Raw genomic sequence first — 20,146 nt, forward strand, 5'->3', positions numbered from 1 at the left:
ACTTCCTTTCGATGCTTGCCAGCAGGAGAAAGATCACTAGGTTCAGTCTCTGATCTGATCAATAGGGTTCCCTAGGTACATTCCGTTTCTGAGCGGTCTAATAATGTCTTTGCTGGTTTCTCATAAGCGTATCTTCTCCCACCCAGCTCGATTCAGCTAAAGCCCACCTTCTTTTTAGACTGTAGGATTTCTATTTGTTTCTGTTAGATCTGGCTCGATCCCTTGAATCCACTTATCACTAGCTATCGCAAGATAGGCATGCAGGAGACCTACGCTACGCAAGCCGTTTTTTCGCAAGGTACGAGGAGAAGTATGACGGCTTGAATTGGCGGTACTAGTTCTCGAAAAGAAAAAGGCTCATCCGGCTAAGAAGAGATACTGCACTTTATCAAAAATACGTAGGTAGGGTCGATGCTCTTTCTTTAACTCACGATCGTGCCTCGTCTAACTCATATGCCTCCCTGCTTTATGGTTGATTGAATGAATCTTGTCCGGTAGACTTTATATACTGAGTTTTTGCCTTGATGTGGGCGAAAGGAAAGCGCGCACAGTAAGCGAGAGCAGGGATGAAATGCCACTTTAGTTATTCCCTTTTCCAATAGTCATATGGTCCTTATTTTCTGACTGGAATACGGTGTGACAGGAACCTAGTGTTGTCCCTCGGATCAGCCCACGGAAGCAGTGGTAAGAAAACCAAGTCCTTACTTAAGTTAAAGATCTTGTGTGAAGAAGCTCTCATTCTCTAATAGAAGGATTTTATTGTCTTAGAAGATGCAGATAGGCTGATAGCTGGACTATTAGGTATTGCATGATTGATATAACCCTGGCATTTATCATTAAAGTCCGCATCTTGGCTTGGAGGATGTACCGGTAGGCTCTTGTCATTTGTCATTTGCCAATACTGGACATTTGGTGAAGGCCGGATGGGGATAGCACTCACCTGATACTTGGACTCGAAGGGGACCAGGTCGTGTCTCAATATCTTCAGTAGAGTCATTATATGATATATGTCTTTCTTTATAGATTTGGAAATCCGTGTATCAATTGTCCCTGGCTCTCCCTTTTGATAGCCAAGAGTCCCGATCTTTCACTCCATCATGCCTTCGGTAAGGGCTGGCTCACAAGATACAGCCAGAGGTGTGTCCTTGCTTGTATTATCAGAAATCACCGATCCACCAACCCTTGCATTTCGTTCTAGTGACAAGGACCTACCTTCAAGCTGAGCGATTGAGACAAATCTCTGTTATAGCTGCCATTTCTTATTCATATTAGACCACTGGGCAAGATTCCTCTTGGTCAGATTTCTGTCGCATGATTACTCATCGTTTCTCTGCATACAGTCCCTATGAAGTTGCTGAAACTTTCAATGCACTGAAACAAGACAACATGACAGTCAATGCTTATATTGATAAGTTTGAAGATTTCATGACTATGTTGAAACAAGATACACCAGAGCTAACCGAAGAGTGGTTTGTAAAATGCTTTGTCAACGGCCTTCGTCATGACATCAAACACCAACTCAGGCCTCTCCATCCAGAGTCCCTGACTGATGCGTACTGGCAGGCCAAAGACATGGAACGCAGTGCCCCACCTAAGAAACAGTTTTCTTCATATCAGAGACAAATCACTGCTGCTCCATACAGACCTTTTGTGCAGAACCTGCTACCACCACACCAGACAAAACTAAAGAACAACCTGCGGCTCCCCAAGTGCAACAACAGAGAGCTAGAAAAGCTGGTGAATGCTGGAGATGTGGTGACAAATGGGTCCCCGGTCACAAATGCAAGTTAATCCCTACTATCAATGTCATGCAGGAAACTGACACACCAAATGATGCCACAGAAGAGATTGCAGTACAAGAAGAAGAAGAAATCCCACAGGATCAGGACTCCCCTCCAAATGAGTATCTCATGCATATTTCGGCTCATGCAGTTTCAGGGCAGGTCACTGCTGGCACATTTTCAGTCAAGGTCACTGTTGGTGGACAAACAGGCATTGCCCTTATTGATACCGGCAGTTCAAGTACATTCATTGATTTGTCTTTCGCAGTTAAAACCACTTGCCATATCCAAAAGAGAAATTCGGCTAAAATAGCTGTGGCTGGGGGAGGCCAACTTACATCTGGGGCAATCATAGCAGACACTGCATTCTGCTTCTTGGTTTTCCAAAGGTCCGGAGGAGCGGAAGAGTTTCTAGTCGAGAAGGGTCGGGCATTAGCAAATCCTTCAATCCCAACTCTTGAAAAGAAGAAACCAATTTTCAGGCATCTCCTCCCCTCGGGTAATATTATCATATAGAAAGAAACGTAGCTATTCCGTATCTAGTTTGTGTCTAGGTTTATTATTCAACTATGGAGATGAGGAATCAAATCAACGAGAAATACTATACTAGAACTATACTAGACTAGAAATTTCATCAACGGGAAATAAATGACTATACTATACTAGACTAGACTAGAAATTTCTAGTAGCGAAGGAAAAGCGTGAAACAATGTCATGTCGCGACTCGACATGTTAGAAGGAGCTAAATCAATAGGTGCCGGAGCTGCTACAATTGCTTTAGCGGGAGCTGCTGTCGGTATTGGAAACGTCCTCAGTTCTTCGATTCATTCCGTGGCGCGAAATCCTTCATTGGCTAAACAATCATTTGGTTATGCTATTTTGGGCTTTGCTCTCACCGAAGCTATTGCATTGTTTGCCTCAATGATGGCCTTTCTGATCTCATTCGTTTTCTAGTGTCTAACGAGGCAAAGAACTACATATGGTCTGAGACTTACCTCCTTGAAAAGGAAGACAAGTTATGTAGGCGGTAGTAGCGCATTCAATAAAGATTGATTGCGCGGTTGCTCTCGACCAAGGAGCCTCTAGCGGCGAATCGTCTGAGCGGGAATCGTTCTTCGTCTGTAAGAGGTTTCAATGACACACTGCTTCACCCGCGAGGCATATTTCCGAGTTGAGGAACATCTGTTTGTGTGTGTTCCGCTTTACATTTAGGCTGTGAAAAGTTCTAGCCTAAAAAGCATGTAAATATAGGCTGTGAGTTATGATGTGTGTAGCATAAACTCCGTTTTTTCTACACACTCAGAACTAGAAAGAAAGCTATTGAAGAGGAAGGTGCCGTCCATCAAACTGCTTGCTTCATTGAGTAGATAGAGTTTGAAGTAGAGTATGACACATCAGCGGTAGAATCATTCTTGCATATATATTATTTCATCTCAACTATTAAGATAAGATAAGATAAGATAAGATAAGAAAGAAGAAATGCCTATTTCAAGCACTGGTATAGAGCTAGCAAGATAAGGGAAAGACAAAGCAAGAAGGTTCTCCAGTAGGATGATTCTCGATGCAAGAGATTGCACTATTTAGGTACTTCACTAGCAGGAACTATTCTTTTGCAAAGAGCTTATTGAACTCCAAACATTATATTCTTTGTATATTGTTAGAATAACCCGCTAATTAGATAGGGGCCTAGCCAATAAGAGAGCGCCAGTATGCATGCTTATGGACGGACCCAGAGAGCAGCTTAATAGAGAGAAGTAGCAGTGAGGGCGCTAAGCTGAAGGAAAAGGCTGAATGCCATAGGAAGTTCTCGATGAATAATTCACTTACTTCGTTACTGCTGATTCGACAGTGGATCATAGCTCAAAGAACCTATTCCAGTGAACTTGACTACCATTGGAAATGTCGGTGCCGTATTTTCTTGTCTTGTTTGGAAGGTTTTGCCAAATAAGCGAGCTAACCTTTTGACTTATACCCGCGAACTTTATGATGGAAATAGAAAAACTTGATGATAGGAATACTCGAGAGCCAGTTGTTAATGTCTTATAGCCCACGAAGAAATATTCCTTGGGAATGGAGAGACCTAGAGGAAGAACAACCTGCCGAGACTAGTGAATTGGTTCCGGAGTTACCGGATCCAATTGGTTGGCACTTAAAGACTCCAGTTGTAGCCATAAATCCCCTGCAGTTCCGAAGGCTTCGCGCAATAGTTCTCCCTATCGTCTTGATCCACCTTTGGGTGTTTCTCCACAGAGCCGTGGTTATGTGCCCGAGACTCTTGGTTCATTGCGTCTTCTAAACCGAAGAGAGTTATGTATCGGATTTCAAATGGTGCGTTTGCAGGCTGTGCGGCAGTAATATTGTTGCCAAACCGTTGCCAAATCTGGCAGATAAGCTATGGTTTTCAGGACGAAGTTCTGATGCGATATGCTTTTAGTTGACACCTGATGGTCTATTTGAGGATACTGGAGTCGATTTTACGGATCTCGATGGGAACAAGATATTGTGAAGAGGCTTAGAGGCGAGTATAGTGCATTCATTGATTTCTCTGCTATTGAGAAGATTGATGATTAGTGTAGATGAATTCTTGATTGATGTTTGCGGGTTATGTTCGTGATATTTGACCTGACGGAGAAAAATAAGCGATGCCTTTTTATGTCTAGTCCTTTTGACCAAGTTCAGCTCGTTGTGCCAGGGCATCACTTTGAGCTTGCTTTTTAAGATTCTGATTAATGCGACGATGCTTATTCTGAATTCACGCTGCTTTGCCATGATTTTTCTGTCTATCAATAACTGCATGCATTGCCCGGTAGATGTGAAGAAGTAGGCCATTGTCGCGGCAATAATGAGCCAAACTAGTATTTCCCGTGAATCCCCCAGTTAAGTAGTCATGCATTATGAGAGGAACCCCTAATTCCCTCGCAAATACAGCTCTCTTAATCATTTCTTCGCGTGTACCTGCAGTCGCATTCAAGTAATGCCCCTTGATTCTATGATGATGAAATGTATAACGTACCTTCTCTGTTGTGATTAACGGTACCCGAAAGGTGTAGTTCCTTCTTGTGGATTTGACGGGAGTTCCTTCTCCTGGAATGGGACAAGGGGATCTGCTTTGACCCTATTTCTTTCTCATTTGTACAGATGGTTTGTCTAGTGTGGCTAGTTTAAGTAATTGATTTGCAGGGAGAGCACCGTCTATTTCTCATTCTAATCTTTCACCATAGTATGCTCTGTCACTGGTAACGAAAACTCGTCTTTAGGACAGGCTTTATTTAAATCTCGAAAATCCACACAGATGCGTATTTGTCCGTTCTTCTTCTTCACTGAAACAATGCTGGCCACCCAATCGGGATTTTCTTCTTCCTGTATGAAACCAGCTTCAATGAGCTTTTTGGTCTCGATGACGACCTTTTCTTCAAGCTCTATCCTCATGCGGCGAGGTGCCTGTTTAACAGGCAGCACATTTGGATCAATCTTGAGCTTGTGGACTGCGGGTCTAAACCGGGCATTTCTTCGTAGCTCCATGCGAAACAGTCAACATATTTCAAGAGGAGAGCTTGCCTGCGGTAAAGGAAGGTTTTTACTACGAAGCATACGAGTCTGCATCTCCTTATCGAAAAGTAAAGCCTCTTCCATAGGTACTCTAGCTTAAGATAAAAGGAAACCCATCTATGATACTAATACAGGCCTCTGGATTGATACAGAACCACATCATATCGAAGCACTTACTTACTGCCAATTAGTTTATGCTGCCATAAAGCAAAGTCACTCGCTTACATACAAGCTTTTCGGGCTAACTGCACGCACCTCCCTGAACTACTTTACCTATACCTACTTTACTTTGACTGAAAGATTAGATAGAAGACAGTCTTTCTCTTACTTTCTTAGTAGCAGATCCAACATGACATGACTGTATTAAACCTTAAGCAATCAGGGTTAAGCTAGCTCATTGCCTGAAAGTGGAGCTCGTATTATACACCTTGACCCCCACCTTTTTTTAATCCTTCTAGATATTTGTTGTTAGATAAGATAAGTCCCATAACTGCCTCATTCAGATCGATTCCAGTCGCCGCTACGGTCACATCAATCCGTTATGGCTCGGACCCTCTTAGCTGCTGGATCCTTCGGGAAGCCATAGTAGGGATTACGTCAGTACATTCTTAGGCGAGCAGTGGATTATATCACCCCTATTTTGGACCTTCTTTCTTTTTTAGGCATGGGACCAAGGTTGATCGAAGTTGAACATTCCTATGGAACTCCCCTTCAGACGACTTCTCTGCGCTTGCCCAGCACCTTTCGTTTTATGGACCAGGACCAATTTCACCTCAGACCATGGTGGCTGGATAACGTTCTCTCAAGGACCTGCAAAACTCTCTAATGCTGATGATCAAACGTTCCTTCAGATGTGTATGAGAAGGAAGCGTCTCACAGGACTCTTAGATAGAAACCAGCATAGTCTATGAATTAGCATGAACAGTTTATTGAACTTGGTTGCACTCGTAAAGCGAGCGTGAAGAGAGCTGCGAAAGAAGCCCACGGAACGGAGCGGTTCTTTTTCCTGACTAGCAAGTGGACAGGCTCTGATGGCGTAGCTGATGTGTCATGCTAGGTATCTTTTTTTGGCCTTTTTTTCTTTCTCTCAAGGGATTGAAGACTTTCCTCTATACTGACAGAAGCAGAGAGGCTGGTAAAAAAGAAGGAAGCAGGCTGGGTACACATGGTAATAGAACCCACTGGAGATCATTCAATCGGACGTCTTCCACAAAGTCAAGCTAGAGTAAGTGGCGTAAGATAAGATAGATGTTCACTTTCATCGACCAATGTACCTGAAATTCCTATACGTAAAGTCGAGAGCTAGAGAGAGTAAATGAGACGTTCAAAGGGTGAAGCTAACGCTTCCCTGGCCACTAGGGAGTCATCAAAGTCTGAGTCCATACACTTACTAGCTAATACTGGATCGTCAAAGATCTGATTCTATTTAATAATACCTTCTGTCTCTCTCCTAAGGGATCCAATCAGAAGGAATTCCCTCACTTCGCTCATGATAGTCGGTCGAGTTCCCTTTTCCATTTTAGTTGAGTTTCGCCTCTCCTCCTTTCCTTGTCTCCATTCTGATTGATTCGCTTCTTCGCGCAAGCACTTGGTTCGCCCCTTACTATAACCATCCCACTCAATCTTTTACACCGATGTTTCGTACTCTCTCGACCAGGTCATCATAAGAAAATACTGCCAAATCTTTCCGAAATGAGAGAAGGAGGGAAGGCGCGCTACAACTAACTGCTGAAAAGATTAGCGCTAAGAAGCAACCCTAGTTTAAGTACTAGCGTCCCACCCCAACGTTCTTGTACTTAAAAAGACTCTCCCCCGCTTGCTGCTCGCCTCAGCCAGACGTGGCTTATGTAGTGGTCGGCATTCCTACGTGCTCCGACTGATCCCCACTGGAGATTATATGAGGGGTCTTGGAAACTGTCGTGACGCTTTGGTGACGAAGGTCACCGGGGTGACTATGGAAGGATTCCGTGGTAGTCTCTGACTCCCTCCAACTCAATCAATATCAAGAACATGTCGTTAGCATGGGGTTTGGTTAGGCTTGGTTGAGTTTGTAAGAAAAGATAGTAGGTTGAGGGGCTTCATTGATTAGTAAACCTACGGTGCTGGTAAGGTCGGGACCGTGGTCGTCCGTCTCCGCTTTGCCGGCCGATAAGATCACTGAGATTGACCAGCCAGCTGGGTAGGTTTGGCTATTCCTTTCTATTGAAAAGGAGTCAGCTGTCTGCGCGAGTCACCTTCCTTAGGCTCCGAGTCACCTTCTTCTAAGCTCCGCTGGACGACACGGCATTCTCGTTCTATAGGCCGGCCGTACTTGTGATGGTTCCCCAGAATCCAATAAATCCACTTAGGTCTACGTTGCCGCGATATTGTTCTATGGAAGCGGGTGGGCTGCTTTTTAGAAGTTCGGCCCGGTTTTTCATTAAAAAAAAAAAGGGGGGGAGGGATTGACCTTTCTAACGCATATTCCGTCGTACCGGCATGGCCCCACTGATTTGTTTTCGATCGGAGCATCAAGCAGCGCAACCCGGTTCTACTTGACTAAGCCCCGTGCTCGTCCAAGGAGGGAGTTTGCTTTACCCAACTCCCCTTTTTGATAAAAAGGCAAAAACCTCCGACCCGACATTCATGAGTTTCGAATGAAGAATGAAGAGTGCCCTGCCCCTCTTTTTTTTTCCCTAAATCTTGGATTTGGAAGTTGGTAAAGACCCACCCCTTGTTTAAGTCAGAATGAGTCCCGAGACATTGGCTTCCGCCAACAGTGAACTATTAAGGATCGCATCCCGCGCATATTCTACATTATAGCCTGCAACTGATTCCGCTTCCGCTTCTGGGAGATCAGACGGAGCTCGATTAGTTTCTGCTAGACGAGGAATAAAGAACATAACCAATACGGGGAACAAGGGAATACCGGACCATATCTGCTTTTGCGCCATGACAATCTCACTCGAATTACAGGGACCTACACATATTAGTACAGTATACCGGGGTCCCCGGCCAGAACCACACGTGCAAGTTTCCCTGCATGTGGCTCGTCCGTGCTTTTATCCGAGGCGCTGCCTGCGACTCTGCATGGGAGAAGAGGGCTGAACTGCAAACTTTCGTGTTCAGAGCATTGCATTGTCTAAGGGAGTAGGGTGAGTAAGCAGCGCCTACCAGGCTAAGCTTTCGTCGAAAAGGCGTCACTGCTTCCTTTTCGGCGCCCGCCCTTTATTTAGATGTTGGGGCAAGGCAAGCCCAAGGAAAGTCTAGGTTGGTGCTCCATCTCGGCCGGCATCCTGCTCTCGAGAGGGTGTGGTCCTTGAGCGAACTAGTCATGTGCTGTGTTGCCCCAACGCAGGGGCATTTGGTGAGGAGCTACGGTCCGGTGGTTGACAAGCCACTGATCGGAGGCGACTGGACTGGAGTGCTTTCATCAAATGATGCATGTGGGCTGAGCCATTCCCATCCCAAGTGGTGGCCCGATTCGGCCTGGCCTGGTCGGAAAGAGATTCTAAATCTCGAATATGCGCACCGAGAATAGATATCTATGTTAGCTAGCGGGGGCGGGCTTTCCCCTGGTAGTCCCGCTGCGTCCTCTGACAGTCCGTCTCGTCTCATCTTTCTTTGGCTATACTTGTAGCCAGCCATATTAGCTCCACATTCCACCCTTTTTGATTTTGACGAAAAAGGCAGTCATCAGTCGCCCCCTTTCCTATTTAGCTTTGCTTGCTGCCTATTATGAGAATAGGTCCCGGTTCAAGCGGCCCGCCTTTCATCATCATCTATACCAGCAGCCACGCACGATCCCATAGGAACGATTTTATCGCCCTAAGAAGCAGAACGCGCCATCACCTACAGCCCTTTCCTCTGCCGGGGACTTTCACGAAATGAAAACGGGCGGCATCATCGTATGCTCGACATTAGTTGCCCTGGTGTATATCCCGGAGTACTCCTATGGCCGATCTGTCACCCATACATGAAGGCCTTGGCCCCGTCCCGTGTGGAGCCCCCCTTACGGCACGGCTTAGTCAGTTATTTTCTTTTGTCAGAGTGGATTCGGACCGCCACTTCTCTGAAAGCATGGTTCTTGCCTCCCTCTCTCCTCCCTCCTTGGAGCTCGTCCATTCGTTGGGTGATCCCTTGCTCTCACGTTCGAGTGTTTGCTCGTCGTTTAGGCCGGTGAGTGACATTTTTGCTCATTGCAGTCACCTCCGGGGTTCTTCGCACCTGGGTAGTACCAGGACCCTTGTGCCCCGGACTGCACTGCCCGCCCTATGACCCAAAACTCAAAACGAGCCTTGCGACGAGACGCGGACATTCCTCATGCTGCGGTTCCCTCCGGTCCGTTCCCGGGTTGGGTTAGGGGAAGATCCGAGCGATTGCCTTCGCGGATCCAAACGTGCTCACAAGGCGCACAATAAGAATAAGACCAATAGAGACTTCATAAGAGACCATTTGAGCTGCAGATCGTAATGCTCCTAGAAAGGCATATTTCGAATATAGAGGACGTTCCCAACAATCCACGAGAATATCATACCCAACTATGAACCGTACGAGCACATCCTCTGTCACCCCCACCGCGCTTACGGCTCTATACCCCAACCCAACTTGCTCTGGCCCTGGGTCCTCCCGCATCTCTTCCTCGGTAAGCGGACCGTGGAAGCTGGGGGGTATCCGCTTGGGACTGATAGGAAACAGCATATCTTTTTTTTCCCTCCTGACCCCTAAAAAAAATATAGTTGCAGTCCGGTCGCGTCGGAGACATCCTTATCAGATTTTGAGGCTTCGTCGTCCGGCTCCTCCAAAATTATGTTAGGATCGGCTGGCTCATCCTTATCATCCGAAAATAAAACAGAGACAAAACAGATTTGTTTCAATGACATATCTAATCAGACTGAAATTGATGTCGAAGACACGATCATTCACATCAATTTCTGCAGGCAGGAAGGGCGCGGAAGCTACCGTTTAACGAATGCAATGCAAGCAAGGTAGCTTGCTTACTCTCCATCTAGCGTGCGTTGGCGGCAAGGAAAGAGGCATTGGAAAGACTAGACCATACACATTAATTAGTACAAGAAAGAGGCATTCGGGAAGCGACTAGTCGCTTCTGGCGAAGCTTAACAAAGGCCGACTACTACATAGAGACAACTACCAGTCATGAGCGATAGTAAAGCTGTCAGAGGCAGAAGCTGTCGCTTGACGGACGAAGCCGAACCGATACGATAGGCGGGCGAAGTGAGCGAGACCAAGACGGGCCAGACGTGGAGTGGCGAAGGGGGCCTACTATACGTATACGTGATTAGTAAGCGGTTCATCGAACGAAAAAGAAAAAGAGAACTATTGAACAGTGTGATTGATCAGACAAGTACCAAGGAGCAAGAAAACGTATGCGCTTTAGCAAGGGATGAGCGCTCAATCCGTTGCTTGTTCTTTCGGTAGCCTTCTTTCATTTCCGAATTTGCTTGCGAGCAGTCCTTGCATTAGTATGAGTTCGTTGACCGCGTAATGGCGATCCATCTTGATGACGAATTCCACGATAACGAGAAATAGAAATTAATCGTTCGATGTCTGCTCGTTCTCCCCTCTTCAATTCCCAATGAACAACATGATCTTGAGCTATCATTTGTTCAATTTGGTCGATCTGATACTTAGTTAACTCATTCATCTTGATGTTCCCACTGATACCTAATCGATAACGAAGCTGAATGGCTTTTTTCGGTCCAATTCCATCCATTTTTGTTGAGGCAATTCTGACTTGTTCATCGGGAAGTGATCTAGCTCCTGAGATATATGACATTCTTTATCCTTCTCTTTTCCTGGTCTTCTCGGCTGGAATCTACAATGGTTGTCTCCCGAACAAAAGAACCATCTCTATCTCTTCTGATATCAAGTATTTTTATTTCATGCATTTAGATAATGAGACCTGGCACATACATCAAAGATGTGATTATTAAGTGGTGCATTAATATGGATAGGATCTCAATGAACATTTCTCGAAGAGACAGTCTGGGTGAGTAATTCCTCGTATAGGAAAACCTACCTAAGTATAGGAGACTCTTTTTCGAGCAAGTAGTTAAGGACTAGAATGAGTGAAGAGGAATGGTACATACAATAGCTTGTGCTTCTCACTCTGGAGATATGCATCTCCTTTCTTTCCCAAGCTAGGCAGGCATGTAAAGAAAAAGGATGGCTCGGCATGAAAAGATAGCCACTTAGATAGGAATGATCAAGGCATAGGTCTGCTGATAAGAAATAGGTAAATCTCTAGGCAGGCTTTTGATGGATCTCCTATTCTCGGTAAAGGAGAAGAAGGCGGAACTATTCACCCTAGTCTCCATCCTGAGAATCTTCTGACTCAGAAACCTATACACACTCACTAAGGGCCCCTCCTTACTTATCTACACTTATCTTTTTCCGGTTTCTTGAGAAAACTATACTACTTGAAAAACCAAATCATAGAAACTACACTATATATGAGTTTATGTCCCGCGTTTCAATGGGACTCCCTGGCAGTACGGTGCTGAATTCTCTGGCTTTTCTAGCACGCACGCCCTGTTTCATATAGCACCAGGATGATTAAGACTTTTCATAATAGCGGATGAAGCTAATACTTTCTTTGCTGTGCTATCTCAAGAGTTTAGCTTTGAGAGTTGGAAAGGAAATAGGGCGGTGGGTAAGGCCTATTTCAGAATTATATTGGTGGGTGGTACTCTACGGGTGACTGAGGTCCATCAAAACAGTAGGTGCATTCGTCTAAAGGGCAGACCCTTGAATTCACTCAGCCTGCTTTCGGCAACAGCATTAAACTTTACCTGTCTGTGGGGCTTTGACTATGGTGGCTCCTCCTTTGACTCTAACCTCTGCCTACCTATAGTTTCACTCCAGTCGCTTCTTCCTTTTTACTTATTTGAAAGTGGGCGTCGAAAGGAAATTGAGTAAGTATCATATTTTTGGAAATTCATTTCAGGCGTTGGATATAAAGAATAGCTCCTAAGTAAGGTTACTAAGGTGGCTAACAATGGTTGGTAGGGCAAGACCCACCGAATAAGCTCATTGTTTCCTAGGCGTGAGGCAATCTCCAGGTTCATGGACTTGCGGTCTCTCTATAAGTGGTCGCATAGAAGAGCCTTCCATAAATACTAAGTCTGTAGACTCAGCGGTTTTATTTTATAAGTACCACTCAGAATGGTATAAGTTATAATAAGGCCTTTGACCCTGTCATCGATCTCCTACTTTCCTCTATTCCTTGCCTCTGACTAGCGACTCTACACTCACAAGGGAGAACAAAGATCAATCTTCTTATTAGAAAAATGATAGTTCTAGCTTAGTTGCCAAAGGAACTTCGAATGTGGTCTTTATGTTCCGTTTGTAGGAAAGTGCTATTGTATTAAGAAAGAACTGTGTATTTTGAGAAAAGTGAAATAAAAAGCGTCCGCGGAGCGCCTCAGTGGAGCAATGTTTCCTCAATGAAATCCAATTTGTGCTTGAGATGTGCAATAATGTATCAAGAACGCTTCAATCGGCTTCAGCTGGTTCTAACGATAGGTGGATAACTTCCACCAGAGTGTTGCTGCAACTCACACCGAGGGACAGGGGGGTGTCGGTTCAGACTTCCTATTGCCAAAGGTACAATAAAAAATGTGCAAAACTAGTCCCCAGATCATCCATCTATCAGGTTTGAGTAGGTAGGCTCTTTCCTTAAGAAAATGCACGTAAATAAGTGAATCCGAAAAGACCAAGACTTGAATGAAGCCCATTTCCCAGGCTAGTTGTTGCCCATGTAGAATAGCCAAAAGTGAAGTGCATAAAGTGCTATTGTAGCCAATCTTTTTCTATAAATGGCACCACCCGTCTCGCTAACTTCACGTAGAAGCTTCCTTTCCCGGGTTATAGAGCAAATCCTTGTTCTAAAGCTTAATCTACCCCTATGCTATGAATGAACAGATCCACGAGCTGAGAATCCCATATTCTTTAAGCCAATCCGCCATATCAGCCCTTGTTGAACAACTTAATAATTCCAGAAAAAATACTACGCCAAGTCAACACCTATACCCAACCTAGAGAAATAGAAGAATGGTTCCGCCCTGACACGATGTTGGTTAATCAGACATCTACCAGGAAAGAGTGCCGAGCCCCGGGTGATTACTCTATATATATTGAAATACGGGCTTTCCCGCTTCCGTGATCTGAGGTAAAAGGTACCAACCTTAATATCCGCCTTCTTGGCGATTAATGAAGTGCAAGGTCAAGTAAAGCAACTAAGACTGTCATTTTCATAGTTTACGCGCTTGGCAAGTCATGAATCTGGCTTTCTACCGACCCTAGCTCCAGGGACTATAGAATAAATCCTTTGGCTCACACCGCTACTATAGAAGATAGCGGAGACCTACAGCAGCGAGGCTCTTCGCTTGCTCAGCTCCTCCGCCCTGGTATTTCGGGTATTCCAATCCTTTGATTGCTTTCATTCCTTCTGCTTCTACGATTCCAAATCGATAAAGGCCGTAACTAAGTGACTTCCCTATAAAGGCTCGCATTCTACTATTGCCTCAGAGGGGCCCTTACAACATAAAATAGGCTACTCTGACCAAACCTCTAAGGTGAGGATCCTCCTCGAGTTCTACCGGGACCTGGCCCACCCAAATCCAGTGTTTTTAGTGAACTTGTACACCTTTTTCTTTCTTATGCGCACGCAGAATCAACCTTACATGCCATACGTGACTGCTTTCATGCAAGAGGAATTTGGGAACAGGTTATTCCTTCTAATCTTTGGCCAATCTTATTTTCTCTAAATTGGAAAGAATGGTTGACCCGTAATCAATCGAATAATGGAGATAATTATAAATAAGTTTTTGATTCGGGGGATCTATGGCAGCTGTCCACGATCGAAGGAATGATAAAACTTCTGTTCATCATCGAATGCTAGCAGGATGATCCACAGGCAAATAGAGAAGAGCTTATTTCTTTGCTTGTGAAAGCTACTTGTAGGGAAAGAACAACCATCAGTGTCAGTCTATCTGTTGGTTTTTTGTACCCACTGAACGTAATAGTTGTAGGCGACTTGCTTGTTTGTAGGCGGAAGTCTTCTTCCATGGATTTTCCCATGATTGTTGCATGAGGATCTATTTTAGGAAATGGGCTTAGTCTTCCTCGGTAGTAACTCCGACATAGTTGATTGCTATCACCTGGGCATTGAGCATGATCAAACTGAAGCTATCTATTTTCTTGCTCATCAGTTGCCAAATCCCGAACTTTCCTTTCCTAAAATGACAACGAAAAGAAGTACATGATGAAAGGGATGGAAGCGAAGTGCCCCGTACATGGAAGGCAGTATGGTGACAACCAGAGCGCAATCAAAGCAGCAAGCGCTGTTTCAGTACTAACACCTTTCCTAACGCGAGAGGTTCAACCTTCATAAGCCCGCCCTTGAGCATTGAGGGTTATAGAAAAGTAGCCCGCATCTACTTAATTTATGAAGGGGTGGGTTGGTCTATAAGCTTCACCTCCGACCTGTGCTATCCATTCTAGTGCGCCGCTTTTCCCAACTCCACGGCCCCGAACCCGTACCAACCAAAACTAAAGTGAAAGAAGCCCGCCAGTTTATCCACTCTTCTTTCCCGCTGCCTAGGGAGGCAGCGGCCTCGCTTCTTTCCGCACAAGAAGCTACTCTACCAACGCTGCGCTGTATTAGAAAGCAAATTTATACATATCCTTTATTTCTTAGGAAACGGAGGCGTAGTTTAAGATCCCAAAAATGAAATCAAAAAACGTTGATGCGTAGCTAATTATCTCCCTCCGAGGAGAGGGCCGCGGAAAGGGCCTGTCTACCACATTCAGCAGCCATGCCTCCTACGCAACAAGCGACCAATTTAGCGGGAACGGCTTTTAGTTTAGTGACACCTTTCTTCAGTAAAAGCATCACTTTTTTAGTTTTCCCGGGTGCAGGTTGGTTTTCTTCCACGTGCAGAGGGGTGTTATATTTTTATATAGCTACGCTTAATATATCCCATCTTCCTTGCTTTTTTAGGATCACTCCATCCTGTAACTCGCTGGGTGGGCTAGTGAAGTAGGTAGGAAAGGAAAGACGTGATACGCAATTGTGTGGGATTCACTTCTGAACACTAAAAACCGTCTCTATCTATGTATGTATTGAAATTTTCTATAAATCTCCTTAATCTCTTCGAGCCTTCCTTCGGCCCTTCTCTAGCAAGGTCCATGCCTGTCGAAGATATCTCAAAATAACGTGCTTTTCTAATCCTTGATGTTCATGCGAAGAATCATTTGAAATCCCATTTGCACCCGGATTCAGCTTCTTTCGAACTAGCAAATGCACTTTCAGAGCCAACAACGGATCGGAGTTCGCCAATCCATTTGTAACCGTTTCAAAGTCTTCTGCGGCAGCGTGTCGAATCCACAACTTTTGAATTGATTTACTATGTATTGGCGTATGCTCGTAGGGATAGATTCGTCCATCGTAACTTTGATCGTTGCGTATGTTTCGTATTGGTACCAGTCGTAGGATTGGAGGAATCCGGTAGATTTCCCGTCCCATTGAATGGAATATACTTAGCCTTTGACCTAGCCCCAAAAGCCGTAGCCGTCCCCGCGTAAACTAATATCCCGTTAGCGTCCTGGTTAAAACCCAAAGCTTTGCTAAAGATACTGGTTCCGTTCCGAGGAGAGGCCCCTAGCTAGAGTAGTAATGAAGTGAAGGCAGCAAGCTATTCAACCCTTCTGGTGGGTATACTTCTCTGCTTACCCCAACTTACCTTAATTGCTTTGCTTTAAGGAAGCAAGGAGCCGTTGTTGCAGCTAAATCGATAGGAATAGGATTCGATTAGGATTGGTTGGAAGGGATACCGTTGTTTAGCCGTTACCGTGCTTTGAATTGAAAGGAGGAGCAAGCACGTTCCTTATGCGAGTCATTTCTCTAGCGATGAAAGCATCGAAGGAAAGGGAGACCCAGAGATCTAGAGCTGGCTTACATAAATGAATTTGTGGACTCGGACAACCGACCGGATTCAAGCCCTAGCCCCTCAACTCGGACGGACTTGTGGAAATCCTCGAAAACTAGTATTGCTCAACTCACCTATCTATAACATCATCGAAATGTTGCATCCAACCCTGGAACGAGAGGTAAAGAATAGGCTACCATATGAGATGAGACGACTTCATTCTTGGCTTTCATCCCTACGCTTAAGAAAGATAAGGGATTGGATTTCATACCTTTTATTTAGAGCTCCGTCGTTCCGACTGGAAAATGTCACCTTCCACCATTTCCCTGTCTTCGCTATTTTGCTTTTCTACTGCTTGCTCCCCGAGCTCCCTATCCGAGTAAGTCCTACCTTCCTGGTTGGCAAGTAGTAAACCCTACTTCCCTTTCAAATCCTTGATTTGATCATCTTCATTCCTTGGATTAGCAGAATAAGAAAAGGCAGAGTTAAAGAACTGGGCCTTCATCTCAAGCAAAGCAAGTCAAGGATTCGGATTAGCAGATTAGAATCCTTGACTTGGGAGGGTAAGTCTTTGAACTTTCTAACTGAAAACTGACGAATACTCCTTAGTTTAGCGTTTCCCACTAGGCTATGAACTTACTCGCCTAATTAGTCCTAAGTATAAAAGCCATTTTGGTTGAATAACCAGGTAATTTTGTTGTTTTCATACATTCGTCAATTCGTAAATCAGTAGTTACAATAGGTGATTCCGTCCTTTCGGCAGGAAGTACTACATAAGATAGCTGTGGTTTCCTACTGTCCATTCGGCAAGAAGAAGTAAGTACATAGCGATTTCCGCCCTTTTCAAAGTATATTTTCCTCCCCGGTAACCGCAGTAGCTTGAGTCCTGACAAGTGAAATTCCCAATTCACACACAGAGGTGAGAAAGCTTATGTGTGCCCTTATAGCCGCATAGTTGTTGCAAGGCTTTCGTGAGCAAGGTTACATTTTATTCCCTTCTGTCTACACAAATAGCATCTCTTTTCCAGACGTTCAATCCACAACTTCCTTTAAGAATGAGTTGGTCTGGTCCTCTTTTTAACGACAAGGTCAAAGACTTGTTGTCCCAATAAAAGGGGCTTATGGTCTTCATCCAGTCCATCCCAAGAACTACATCATATGTTCCCAAATCTATCACCCTCAGGTCTACCTGAAATGAATGACCTTGCAATTCCAGTTTGACCCCGACACACTTTCCTTCACTGCACACTTTCAAACAAAAACTTCAGTTAGGTTCTTATCTGAGATTCCGTCTATACGGAGTCTAGACCTTTTCTTCTTTTACTTCACACAAATAAAAGAAATATTGAAGAAAATATAATATATTAGAATAAAAAGGGCAATAGTTAGGAGAGGTGCGCCAGAAGGTAAGGTGGACAGACCAGAAGAGTAGGGTCCGATATCACCATGATCGGTAATGGAACGCTACGCCCTTGCTTTCTTTATGCCTAAAGGCTAATTGAATGAATTGAGGTTTAGTAAAATTCGATTGATCAGAAAGGAAAACCAAACCTGTAAAGAACTTATACTATGGATTGCCGGTGCGCATTAGTCCGACCAGATTCTAGATGATCTGCCACGCCTCCTCCTATTCCATTCTTTTTTCTTTGAATGGAGCCTTAGCGAGTTCCGTTGCAGCCAGTTCGAATTCGGACAGTAGGCCTCCCAACTCGCTACAAGGCAAGAACCAACCACTATAAGTCAACTCCAATAAAGAAGCTTGGTGGAAAGAAGGAAAGAGAGAAAAAGCTACGTCTCTTTGATCAGTTATCCTTTCTAAAATAATAGGTTTTTAGACCCCTCTACTCTATTTGTCTAGGCTGGGGTTAGGTTTGCTATTGGACGGCTTTCTCGATTATAGGGGAAGACTTTATTGGAAATGGCTTTATTGCTATCCACTTTCCTAAGCTTTATAAGAGAAGATCTAACTAGCCTGGCTTACTTTCTAGCCTGTCAACCTGCTCTGACATACCCTTCTAGCTCACTTGAAAGGAGAGTTGTTGCTACTGTATGAAAGTCTCGATTAAAGAAAGGGATAAAATACATTCACTCGGTTTTAGCGTTGTTTTGATGTTTCCTTCCATTCATAAGAAGAAAGAGGCTCTCATCCTGTAACTCTTCTATTCTTCCTCGACTAGCTTTGGCAATGGCAATAGATTGGATTGTGCGGGAAAGGGAAATGTTGATGCAAATACCTTTAGTTTTTTGGTATTCAATAGAAGGGACCACTAAGGGAGGTGGCGCCTTAGCTGGGGTCAGCTAGTACCTTAACTAGCCAGGAGGTTTTTTGATCCTCGAATAAATTCAATATCATTGCTTTCCCCATGTACACGTTCGGCCGCAGCCATAACTGATGATTGGTGATTCCTGCCAACCATTAATCTCTCCATTTCCTCGTATATCGCTCTTTGAAATTCCACTACCCTTTCATCGGTCGGGTCCAGACAAAAAGCGTAGGTTTTGATTGGTAATCTTGAGTTGTCATCTTTTGAAAGAGAGTAACTTGCTGGATGGAGAGCAGCTAGGAGAATAAAGTTCATCTTTACCCCATCTTTCATTCCAACTCTATTTTCTTGTGTGCGATCCTTCTTTCTGGTTTGGAATCCAAGAAGCTCAATGGGCTAGTTTCAAGTTCGATCAGACACGAAATCTGGTATAGCCACCAGCCTAGATAGAACGGGCGGGGGAAGAAAAACTAGGAGCGAGCCACATTCCAGAGGGTTGTCAAAGGCCCTCTCAATAGAGCTATTTTGTCATTGAATCGATGGAGGGAAGACTCCTTCGGTAGGTGCCCCCGACTCTTCCAGTTTCTGGGTGGGATCTTATGGCTCTGATTGCGCAGGATTCATCTTTGTTTGCTCAGACCCTGAACCAGGAGTTGGAAGCGCCTTTGCCAGACTTTCCAATTGAACACGATGCGGGCGATGCAACTCGGCAAGGAGAAGGCTGAACCCTGGTGCTACACTACAGCAGAAGCTTTGGCAGTTTACCATGGCTTGATGTTATAGTTGTCATGCTAAAGCCGTTGATAGCTACTTCGCTTGACGAGCTAAGTAGAAAGACTTTGTGGATTCATCCACAACTGATGGTGCTTTAGGTTGATCTGATCCCTAGAAGGAAGAGTTTTGGGCTTAAGGCATAATTGCTCTATTGCGGCTACCCTTGCTATGTTATCCGATGCTGTTCACAAAGCACACCAACTATATGTGACCCCTATACAGACCAATGAATACAAGGAATAAGATAAGCCCCTGGCCCGACTACTACTACTGTATTCCTCTCCACTCTCCTCGTCAGTTCGAGCCCGGCTCGCAACAACAACAAGGCCTTTGGTCATATCATATCTCGGCGCCTCCCTTGACATGTTATAATGCATCTAGAATTTAAAGATTAGTGTCCCAAACCCTGGTCCACCTGAATTCCATTGTGTGATCAGAATACGCAAGCTAGAACGTTGTTGAAGCAAACATATAGGTAGAGGTAGCTTAATCACTAAATCAAAGAAGCCAAGGTATCGAAGGAACATAAGGTTTCCAATGCTACTAGGTAACTCCAAAAGGTTCCAATTTCCATTTCCTAAATCGTTTGTTTGGAGGTTGTAAAGAAGATAAGTTGACTCAGGCTATTTCTTCAGCTTAGAACTATAAACTTTTAGGTACCTTTTGTGCTTTAACATGTGAATAGCATCCGGCAAGCAATATTCGTCTCTTCCAGTGCTAGAACATGCAAGCAAACCTTCTTTGAATACGAAAGAATGCTTGTTTTAAGGCAATGCGAGAGCTTACCAGAGAACAAAGGAGAGTAATGAGTTGATAGATAGGAGGCAGGCCCAATGATATTCAATAA

The 20,146-nt window shown here is 44.5% G+C and overlaps 2 protein-coding genes across 2 annotated transcripts; one reads left to right on the plus strand and one right to left on the minus strand.

Moving 5' to 3' along the window:
* Positions 1–2,495: 2,495 nt before the first annotated feature.
* On the plus strand, positions 2,496–2,866 carry LOC140221560 (ATP synthase subunit 9, mitochondrial). The gene has a single exon (XM_072291324.1). It carries the CDS (start codon positions 2,496–2,498, stop codon positions 2,733–2,735), a length of 240 nt encoding a protein of 79 aa, XP_072147425.1. The 3' UTR covers positions 2,736–2,866.
* Positions 2,595–12,814, minus strand: LOC140221561 (NADH-ubiquinone oxidoreductase chain 1-like). Its single transcript, XM_072291325.1, has 2 exons — positions 9,727–12,814; positions 2,595–8,309 (listed from the first exon to the last, which is right to left on the minus strand). The coding sequence occupies exons 1-2, from the start codon at positions 10,008–10,010 to the stop codon at positions 8,048–8,050; spliced, it is 546 nt and encodes a 181-aa protein (XP_072147426.1). The 5' UTR covers positions 10,011–12,814; the 3' UTR covers positions 2,595–8,047.
* Positions 12,815–20,146: the final 7,332 nt, after the last annotated feature.

The sequence above is a fragment of the Setaria viridis genome, unplaced genomic scaffold, assembly GCF_005286985.2.
Source record: "Setaria viridis unplaced genomic scaffold, Setaria_viridis_v4.0 scaffold_297, whole genome shotgun sequence".
NCBI lineage: Eukaryota > Viridiplantae > Streptophyta > Magnoliopsida > Poales > Poaceae > Setaria > Setaria viridis.

Coding starts and splice junctions, on each gene's coding strand:
- LOC140221561 (XM_072291325.1), bottom strand. CDS start 10,010: ATGCTGTTTCCTATCAGTCCCAAGCGGATACCCCCCAGCTTCCACGGT. Junction 8,310..9,726: donor TCTATTGGTCTTATTCTTAT/TGTGCGCCTTGT, acceptor GGGACCCCGGTA/TACTGTACTAATATGTGTAG.
- LOC140221560 (XM_072291324.1), top strand. CDS start 2,496: ATGTCGCGACTCGACATGTTAGAAGGAGCTAAATCAATAGGTGCCGGA.